The following is a 10,526-nucleotide window of genomic DNA, read 5'->3' as shown; positions in this document are numbered from 1 at the left end:
TACCCGCCATGTGGGCCCGAGTTGGCCAAGTTGACTACGCGTGCTAAATGAAATTCAATACGCCGCCTTATATAATGCATTCGAGATGACTAAAGTTTTTCTGTTTTGTTGACACTTGATCATTAATTATATTTGCTCGTGGCGGGGCATCGTTTATATGGAATTGAATCAATACATAACAGCGCTTAAGTGGCAGCATACATATATATAATCGCGTATCCACATGCCAGCAAAGCAATCGTATAAAAGCGGCAACCTAATTGATTAACGACTCTGAAGGGCTGCGGATATAGGATGTGGAATGGATTAAGCCCAATGCCAATGGAACTGTTGCCACAAGCCGCTCAATTTGCTTTATTAAATTGTCATCTATAGTTGGCCTGGCTTCCGTTAAGTCGTTCCTAGCCAAAAATTTGGGTCAGCAAGTGCCCGCTGATTAGAAAGCCCCCGGCGTGGCAGTGGGCGTGGCACTTTGGCAGGACTCATACTTCTTGTCTGGTTTGGGTTTTTGTTTTGTTGCCATGGGCTAAGCATTTATTGCCGTAGCTTGCGGAAATATTGCTCTTAAAGTCGACTATGGTATACTGAAATTAATAAAATAAAAATAATTTTGTTCTTGGTATTTCCATTTAAATTATGCAAAAATTTTGTTGTTTTATGAAGGACTCCCTTTCAAGATTCTGTCAATTCTACAATTTTGGAATACATTTACCATTAAAAGTCTCCAAATTAATGCAACTACCAGCTAAAAATAAAAAATCGACCAAAAAAAGTCTCATAAGCAAATTAACATATTTTTGCGGTCTTCAATTTAAGCAAATTTTTTGTGGGTAATTTTAATACACCAATAAAATTATTTCATGCCCACAAAACAATAAAAAGCGCCTAAGAAAATGACTTACATTTTTGCATAAAACTCTGAGGAACTCCAAGTGGGCATAAACCAAATTGATTGCTGCTTTTAAGAATATAACTGAAAGTGATGTTAAATGGCCCTCTAAATGCTGCACATAAATAAATAATCATTTTACATCTCGGTTTTTGAAAATCTAAGGAATTTAATGCAGACGAGTTTAAATGTTTATCTTACAAACAACGGTTTATGTAGCATACTTTTTTGGGCGTATTGATTTCAATCAGCTTATTGCCATTAAAGTATAAATGGTTAATTTGTATATTGATGGGATTCAATTTCTGACGGTTACATAATAAATTGAAAATAAATATTCCCTCTTTTGGGAAATGTAAGCGCATATGTAAGTTTCGGGTAAGAGCTGTAAGTGAAGCATTTTCTACGCCTGTAAATCAATGCGTGGCAGTCTGAAACTCGACTCGAAATACACGCAGAAAAATGAATGATTTAAAACATAAATAAGCACATATAAAAGTATTAGCTTTTTGTACAATGCTACTAAAAAAATTCTAAGTCATAAAAATGTTATAGAAATATCTTAAAAAAAAACGTATACTTATGTTTCAAATTGAAATAAAATATCTTAAAAAATGGAAAATCATTTCGTAGTGTATTTCTGTGTGTCCCTTTACACATGTGTTCGTGTGTGCCAAATGATTTATGAAATGGGCAGCAGTTTGCGGCGGCAGCTGGTTTACAGGGGTCAGGGGTCAGCGGGACACGAAATGCAAATGTGCAACAAAAACGGAATGAAAGCGAAAACAAACACAAACGCTAAAGTAAGTGCAAATAGTGAAAAACGTGTTGGTGAAATGGAAAAACAAAAGCACAGCCGGTGGCATTCATTCCATAAAGCGGAAATAATGGCATAAGTTTGGTTACGCTTCCGCTTACGTTATAAATTACAATGATTGACGTCGCGTGTTGCGGAAGCCGCAGCTTTAATTATGCCTGAAATATGTGCGACTATTTATTTTAAGCGTTGAGCCGTGAATCGACAGTGGGAAAATATTTAACTTGCGACTGAAACCAGCCGCATGCATAGATATCGCATATTCACAGAATCAGGGTTTTACAGATGCACAAAAACCGAGAGCAATTAGGAGGCATCATGGCAGTATTTCAGTCTCGAGTTGGTCCTTTCATTTTTGTGGAAAGCCAATGGGTTGTGGCACATATTGCAGGCAGTAATTGGAAATATACAGGCCAACGAGTAGTGCGAAAAAATGCCTATACAAAATGTTTGAGGAAAACCCACATAGTTTTTCGTTGGATTTTAAAAAATTTACATCATTTTGATTGTGGCCTTAAAGAATTTTCAACAAATAATAAATAATACGAATTATAAGGCATTATAAATTCTTTACTAAAGTGTTTTTTTCCATCAGAAATTTAGATAATTTCAAAAATTAAACAGCTTAAATACAATACATCCTCACGTAAATAGAAATGTTAGCAATTAAGCATTTATTAGATCTAGGACACTTTAAATTTATTTTGTTTTGTCTAATCTTATTGCATGGCAGACACTTTTGCTGACCAGGATTAAATTAAGATGTGAACAAACATCAAGTCCTGCAAATTCGATAGCCTTGCACACAGACTCACAGTCTTCCCACAGTTTATTTATTTATCTGACAAATATTTTAGCCTTGGGCTCAATTTGCTTTTTGCAGTACACAAAAATATATACTCTTGCATTTTCAAATTTGCCAACTGTCAAATCTTGGATCTCACAAATGAATTTTCGGGGACACTTTTGATACAAATTATAATGTGCTGTAATTTGGTTTAATGCACGCACTGTGAAACCTAACCAAAGTCCTTTATTGTCGCCTGAAGACTTTAACTGTGGCATTGCTCATACGCAGTGTGGGCCAGGGCCAAACAGAGGACTGACCCTCACTTTAAGCCACTGGCTTGGTATTTGCAATTGAATGCAATCGAACAAGGTGCACTGATTGCCATTTAGTTGGCTATGTATTTGCAGTTAATACAATTAATAACGCATTCAAGGTGGTGCAAAATGCATTCTGCAAAGTTAATAAAATAAAAACCTTAAAATGAATTAAGCAATGTAATGTAATTACAGTCAAAAGTCCAATTAAATGTATTTAATATATATTATATTTGCCAATTTATCTGAAAATGGAGGGCAATAATGTTATTAATTAGGAAAATAATCCATTTAATGAAGGAACATTCAACAAAATCTTCTCTATTAATAAAGGGCTATAGATTTTTGAGGGGACGTTCGATTCACTTGTCGCATTTTAAGGATGCAGAGCAATGAAGGACATGCTGAAGTATCCTCATCTCTGCAGTATTTTTGCACTGCAACAGACACGTGTTTCCGTTTTTTCCATTGCGTTGCAGATTCCATTTACTCATTCTATTTTTTCAATCTGTTCTGAGCAGTTGGACTCGCAAGCGAATAATTGCCGTAGCATTTATGGAAATCTCCATAGCAATGAACGTGTCTCTTATTTATGATTCTCATTCCTTCTGGTTCTAGTTCCTTATTTGTGAAACAGCAAAACGTTTCAATTCTACTTGTATTCCTAAGCTGGTGAAATGCAACAGAAAGCCTTCCAGACGATGCTTGTTGTTTTTAAGCCTGTCCATCACTCAACACTCAAAAGAGATTAGACTGGGATCGAGTTCGAGAGCTATTGAGGGTATATGGATCGGAAAAAATATGTAAGAGGTCATTAGCAAATTTAGAATGAACTTCTGGCAATACAACATTTTTATTATACACTATTTGTAAATGGAAAATATTTAGCTTTTAGTACAAATATATGCTGGAACTACTAATATATGTGCCTTTTCAAACATAAATAAACATGTTGTATCCAATTAATGAAGTCAGTAAATGTTTTACGAAAAAAGAGTTAATTCTAATAAATCTGCAAACAGAAATTTCACAAAAATGTACCATTTAATTTGTATTGCGTTCATTTTCCTATATAATTTAAACTCAGTACTTCTTTAAAGAATTTTAATGATTTTTCGCCAGGGTGAAATGGCCTCGAGTTTTCCTCGGAAATCGAAAAACACCAGAGGCTGAGGAAAGTGGCAGCTATTCCTGCAAAGAGCAATCCATTCTGGACAAATAATTGCGCCTTGTGACCCAGCTGATGATGCTATCTGTGGATGATTTATTCGGTGATAGCGGACGATTTAAAGTTGCCCCTTGCCTGCTGTCAGTGGTTTTTGGCTTTAATTTGATTTAAACAACTGTCGATGGCCCGAAGTGTTAGTTGTGCCCACAGGTCAAGCTTGATTAGCATATAAATCAAGTGGATTTGATCTCATTCTATACTTCGGGGCTGCCCGTCTCGAGGTATTAATTAGGGAAAACAGCAAAGGCCCCAGGGTCCGGGAAATTAACTTGGCCTTGTAAACTTAATAAAAAAGTTTTGGTCTCGGTTCGTTTTCTTTTTCTGCGCTCTGGGTTTGGGGTTGGAAAAATACCGAAGAAAAAGTTCACCAAACTTTGTGCTTAAAATTTCATTTGTTACTGTTGCTCTCGATGTCTGGCGTTTGGAATTCGCTTCTTTTTCCTTCTCCCTTTGGTTCGGAAAATGCATTCTGTTTGGATTCCCAACCATCTATCAATGTACATTTAAGTCCGATACCCGAATAAATTGGGATCTAGGCAAATGGAAAAATCTGAAGCGCTTTCCACTTGAGCAAATTGAGTAGGCTTCGTGTACAGCTGCCCATTTACCCAAAACTCTGCTCAGGTAAAACAGCAAAACAAAAACATTTTTGTAAAAACAATTCGAGCAGACAGGCGACTTGTGTTTCAAAGCGAACTTTAATTAGTAACTTTTACTTCCCAACTTTCCAATTCTGCAATATAATTATATAACTAAAATATTCTTGACTTAAAAAATATATTCTTAAGGTAAGGTCTACAAATATACCCCTAAGAATTAAAAATAAAAATAAAGCTCCAGTTTCTAAATTGACTTTGTTGAAGGAAAATATACATTTTCTTGCTATTTATAATCTTTTCAGCACACTTCAGAATTAAACAATTTTATTTCTTCTAAAAACAAGATTCTATTTAATTTAAGGGAAATCCTTTCTATTTGCTTTCGCATGCTAATTAATCCCACAAAATTTTTCCCATGTGGCATCGGGTAAACACTTCCTTATTTGCCAGCGGAAATTTGAAAAATCGCGTTTGTTGGTCGGGTGGAAAGCGCAAAACTCGCTCGTTAGCTTTTGATTTACCCCTCCGGCAGCTTAGCCATAAATTCCGCCACAAATTCAGCTCGTTTGCCAATTTGCGTTGCTTTTTTAAAGTCCGGTGGAAATGGAAAGGGGGGCTCCCCACACTTTTGACCGAGGGCCATTCAACACGGACCGTCCAAAGAGCTAGAGAAATCCGTTAAATGCTCACAGTCCCGCGGCAAAATCGCCGGAGGGAAAACAGATTTAATGAATTTATGTCAAGGTGCGGCGTAATCCGGGATTCTGGCTCCGGCCTTAGCTTTTCAGCCGGACAAGTGTCGGATTTGGGCGCTCCTCGAAAGGCGCTCCTCGAAGGCGACAGCGTTATCAACAATAAGGCCGAATGCCATTTTAATTGGCGCAACGGGACAGCCCAGCTGTCAGTCGGTGGCGTGCACTTAAAAAAATATTTAGCATACTTAACTTACTTTTTTAAAAACCAACTTCATGCAACTGCAGTTAACTAATAAGATTTGTGACATGTTTAAGATTTTTATCTTACCAAAACCTAGTTAAGCTTAAAAGAATAATACCTTTTTAGTTATACTTGCTGGACATTTTGTCGGTAAGAATATTTAATTTTGATCTTTAAAGAAAATTTTTGCTTAACCAGACTATTGTTTAAAATATTTAATACAAATATTATTTGTAAAAAAGGTTTCATCTTTAATATTTGATTTATTTATATATTTAAATATATTTAATATTTTTGACTTTGTATAAAGCTGATTACATTGTTCATTTTAAAATATTGAAAAGAACAAGTTAATTTAATTCTAGTCTGTTTCTATAACAAATAATTTTATTATTGTGTCTGGATGGCGAGGCGGCAATTTGTCGCCACCAGCTGAAGTGGCTCCCTTGGGAGGAAGGACCGGAAAAGTGGGGTGGGACCAGTGGGTGGTCACGCCCCCCCAACACCCACCCAAAAACCCCAAGGAACTGCCCCAGAATTCACCGCTTGACTTGGCCTTCGCTCATTGCGCACAATTAAAAGTTGTCCGCGACGTTTGCCACGCCACAAATCCAAACAACTTGGTCCTTTTGCGATCCGTTCCCTCACTTTCCAAATAACAAATGTGCAAAGTTTAGTGAATTAAATGCGTCGCCGATGAAATTTTCTCGGGGATTCGTCGCCGACAGCTGAAAAGCCGACACTGAGTTTTCCCAGTCACCCGGGAAAAACTTTCAATTGATTCAGACAGTCGCGCATCCAAAACTGCTGAAAACTAATGTAGTTGCGATTCCGAGAACGTATTTATAGGGCGATAGTTGAAGGTCCAAGGGCTTATGTTTTCATTTCCAGAAAAGCTCATCATATCTTAAAAACATCTCCAAATTATTGTTCTTTGAGAAGGTTACTATAAAACAAATTTAAAGCCACTAAAGTTTACTGGGATGTACTTGTTGAAAGATTTTATCACCTTAAAAAAATAATTTAAAATATGAGCATCCCATTTAATTGTAATTTATTAAAGCATAGTTCGATTTATTTTTTTTGCCTGTAATTTCTCATAGATTGCCTGCTTAAAATAATCAATTTAATTCAATATTTCCCAAAATAAAACTCCACCCGAACAAAACATGAATTTGGCTCTAAATAGGAGTGTCCAGAAGGGCGGCTGTCAGGTTTTGGGCCTCAACAAGTACAGTATACAGCAGTGGCTGAAGACCATCGATACGATCATTTACGATGGCGATGGTGTCCTGTGGAAGCACGACGAGGTACTTGACAAAGCACCGGAAACGTTCAACGCCCTTCGAGCCATGGGAAAAGAGGCCTATATCTGCAGCAATAACTCAGCGCTTTCGGTGGCGGGAATCTGCAGGAAGGCCCAGGAAATGGGTTTTTTGGTGGCCAAAAATGAGATACTATCCTCGGGCCAGACCTTAGCTCGCTTTATGAAGGAGAAGAAATTCAAAAAGAAAGTGTATGTGGTGGGGGGTCAGGGAATCATCGATGAACTGAAACTGGTGGGCATCGAATCCCTGCCCTTGGATCATCCCTCGTTGCAGGGCTTCTCGATGATGGAACACGTCCCCACCATCTTTTTGGATCCCCATGTAGGTGCTGTCGTAGTGGGAAATGATAAGGACTTCAATATGATCAAGTTGACCAAGGCCTGTTGCTATCTCAAGGATCCCGATGTGATGTTTGTGGCCACGAATCGCGATATGGCCATTCCGGCGGCTCCTGGCCGATTGGTTCCCCGAGCCGGAGTTATGGTCTCAGCCATTCAGGCGGCCAGTCAAAGGATGCCCTTCACCTGCGGAAAGCCCAATCCCTATATGTGCATCGATCTGATGCGCCAGGGAGTTATTCAACCGGAGAGGACCTTGATCATTGGAGATACGTGAGTGCATTTATATTAAATATTTAATTTTATTTTAATATTATTTTGTAATTGACTTAATTATGTTTGGAATAATCAGCCATATGATACAAATAATTCATATTACAAATAATTAAAGGTATCGTGTCAACTTTCTTTAAGATTTGTTACTTAAATAATATTCGCTACTTGGTTTTGTTTAAAAATTGTTCAATTGTTGATCTCGAGCCGGAAAAATTATTTTAGTTTTCAGGACATTTTTTATTTTTAGTTCAATATTTTTTTATTTATTTCTGCTTTTTATTGACAGCATGTATACGGACATACTTTTTGGCTACAATTGCGGCTTTCAAACTTTGTTGGTCGGAACTGGGGTACACAGCTATCAGGATGCCATCGAGGCTCAAGCATCTAAGGTTCCATTACTATATCAGCAAGTTCCCGATCTCTATGTGCCCAGACTGTCCAATCTCTTGCCCTTTCTGTCTTCTCGAAATAGATAATGTGTAACTTATAGTGTAGTATCCTATGTTTAATGAATAAACTCTGATGTTAAAACTAGAATACATTGTTTTTCATAAGTCTCATATCTCACCCTATTTAATTTGGATAGACCAGGGGTAAGTTTTATGCCACTCTATACAATCTGCATTATTTTCTGTAAAATATATTTCTATTTGATCAAAGCTGCGCTTATTTTCTAGTCAACATTCCCGATTGGAAACACAATATTCTCTAGCTATGTTCAAGCAAACCTGCTCCGACCTGACCAAGTTGCCGAAACAAAGGGTCCGCCAGTGGCTGTCGTCCATCGAGTCCGTGATTTGCGATGCGGACGGGGTCCTGTGGCACTTTTCGAAGGACATCGAGGGGGCGGTGGATACCTTCAATCAGTTGAATGCCACCGGGCGAAAGACCTTCATTGTGTCGAACAACTCGGAGATTGCGAGGATGGACATGGTCAAAAAGGCTAAGGGATTTGGCATCCAGATCGAGGAGGACTGTGTCTTGACCTCGTCCTACTCGTGTGCCTATTTCCTGGCCGAAAAGAAGTTCCAAAAGAAGGCGTTTGTCATGGGCGAGTACGGAATCCACCATGAGCTGGAGCAACTGGGCATTTGCTCCTCCAAAGTGTCCGAGACACTGGAAAGGCCCATCCACGAGTTTGTGGCCGATCTGAAACTGGATCCCGATGTGGGGGCGGTGGTTGTGGGTCGGGACGAGGGCTTCAACATGGCCAAGGTGGTGCGTGCCGGCACTTATCTGCTGAACCCCAGCATAATATTCCTGGGCACCTGCCTGGATGCCGCCTATCCCATCGGCAATAATCGGGTGATAGTGGGTGCCGCAGCCACCTTGGCGGCGGTGAAAGCCCTTACTGGGAGGAAGCCACTGGTGCTGGGGAAACCCAATCCCTGGATGGCAGCTCCACTCTTGCAAGCCGGCGTCATCAAACCAGAGACCACGTTGATGGTGGGCGACACGTGAGTCAATATTAGGGGAAGCAAAGAAGTCTTAAAGAAAAGGCTTGGTTTATAATAAATATTTATAAATAATTATTTTAAAAGAAAGGAAAGGCTTGGTTTATTATAAATATTTATAAATAATTATTTTAAAAGATTTAATCTTAAAGGAAAGGCTTGGTTTATTATAAATATTTATAAATAATTATTATTTTAAGAGATTAAATCTTAAAGAATAGGCTAGGTTTATTATAAATATTTATAAATAATTATTTTAAAAGATTAAATCTTGAATAGGAAGAGTGAAACCCTTCAATCCCAATGTTACATGTTACTTACAAAACCTTTTCTTTGTAGGCTGTTTATCTTAAATTGTGATTACCATTTCTTAGAAAAGATTGCCTTTTTTCAGTAAACCCTTTTTAATCGAAGCCTGTTCTTTGTAAAGTATATTTTTAAAATCCACCTAATATTACACCCCCTAAATTAGACTCGAGACGGATATTCGGTTTGCGGCGAACTGTGAGTTCCAGTCCCTGATGGTCGGCAGTGGCGTTAATAGCCTGAAGGAGGTACAGAAGATCATCGAGGAGGGCGACCCAAAGAAGATGGACCTGGTGCCCGATACCTATCTACCCAGTTTTGGCCACTTGCTGGAGTTCCTCTGCTAGACCGCATACAAATTGTAAATTATCATTGGCAACGGTTTCTACATAAAATCAATACCACCACTGCGGCCTGCCTTCAATGTCAGCCGCAAATCTGGGCCCTTTGTCGGGTTTCGGTCCCTTGTCAAAAGTCGAACACTTGCAGTCCCAACAGCAACAACACAAATACGGAAAAAATCCACGGCGGTGTTCGTCACTTCATCGCCATCGTCGTCGAGCATGACCGACAGATGCGGTGCGGCATGCCACTCCTCGTCCCGCTGAGTCCCCTCTTTTTGGTATGGGTGCACTGCAAAAAAATGCATTCCAAACAAGAAATTAAACTTATTTTACATTTACGACTCTTATTGGCCCATTTTTCTGTCTTAACCTATTTTTTTAGGAGTGTTTTCTGCTCGTTTAACTCCTAGCATTATCTGAGAAAAATCAACAATACTTTCGGTGCCTAAAATATTGTTTTGCCATTTTTTTTAAAGCATATAATGAAAAGCTGCTTATCTATGATCATATTTTTATTTAAATTTTTTCATGTTCTACACTTAGTTTATTTTATCTAATTTAATTTTATTTTTGTGAGCCTATAAATCGTAGAAGTGTCAACAATACACGTTGTGCATTTCTACACTTAGTTTATTTTATGACCCTAAAATTCCTAGAAGTTTCAACAATACACGTTATGCATAAAAAAAATCTGATAAAATTTGATATACTTGTCTAAACACAATGAAAATCACATGAGTTTTCAAATTATAAAATCACAGGTTCACCCATATATTTTAAGTCCAAAGTTCGGTGTGTTCATTTTGAAAGCCTACGCTCCATTTTTCACTGCATTTATAGATGATTTAATTAAATTTGTGTAATTTTTACGAGTGCACCTTATCCAAACAGGCAGTCGAAATGG

General features: G+C 38.1%; 1 protein-coding gene across 2 annotated transcripts; it reads left to right on the top strand.

Moving 5' to 3' along the window:
- The first annotated feature begins 6,715 nt into the window (after positions 1–6,715).
- Positions 6,716–9,967, top strand: LOC108053707 (glycerol-3-phosphate phosphatase). Of its 2 annotated transcripts, XM_017136426.2 has the most exons (3): positions 6,716–7,512; positions 8,196–8,975; positions 9,445–9,967. In XM_017136426.2, the coding sequence occupies exons 1-3, from the start codon at positions 6,743–6,745 to the stop codon at positions 9,623–9,625; spliced, it is 1,731 nt and encodes a 576-aa protein (XP_016991915.2). In that variant the 5' UTR covers positions 6,716–6,742; the 3' UTR covers positions 9,626–9,967. The 2 variants fall into 2 exon arrangements, with proteins under 2 accessions (XP_016991915.2, XP_016991923.2); XM_017136434.2 differs by lacking the exons at positions 8,196–8,975; positions 9,445–9,967 and adding an exon at positions 7,802–7,997.
- Positions 9,968–10,526: the final 559 nt, after the last annotated feature.

The sequence above is a fragment of the Drosophila rhopaloa genome, unplaced genomic scaffold (assembly GCF_018152115.1).
Source record: "Drosophila rhopaloa isolate 14029-0021.01 unplaced genomic scaffold, ASM1815211v1 contig_163, whole genome shotgun sequence".
Taxonomy (NCBI): domain Eukaryota; kingdom Metazoa; phylum Arthropoda; class Insecta; order Diptera; family Drosophilidae; genus Drosophila; species Drosophila rhopaloa.
The sequence above is the reverse complement of the archived record's forward strand: the minus strand, read 5'-3'. Positions and strand labels throughout refer to the sequence as shown.

Coding starts and splice junctions, on each gene's coding strand:
- LOC108053707 (XM_017136426.2), top strand. CDS start 6,743: ATGAATTTGGCTCTAAATAGGAGTGTCCAGAAGGGCGGCTGTCAGGTT. Junction 7,513..8,195: donor ACCTTGATCATTGGAGATAC/GTGAGTGCATTT, acceptor CTTATTTTCTAG/TCAACATTCCCGATTGGAAA. Junction 8,976..9,444: donor ACGTTGATGGTGGGCGACAC/GTGAGTCAATAT, acceptor CCCCTAAATTAG/ACTCGAGACGGATATTCGGT.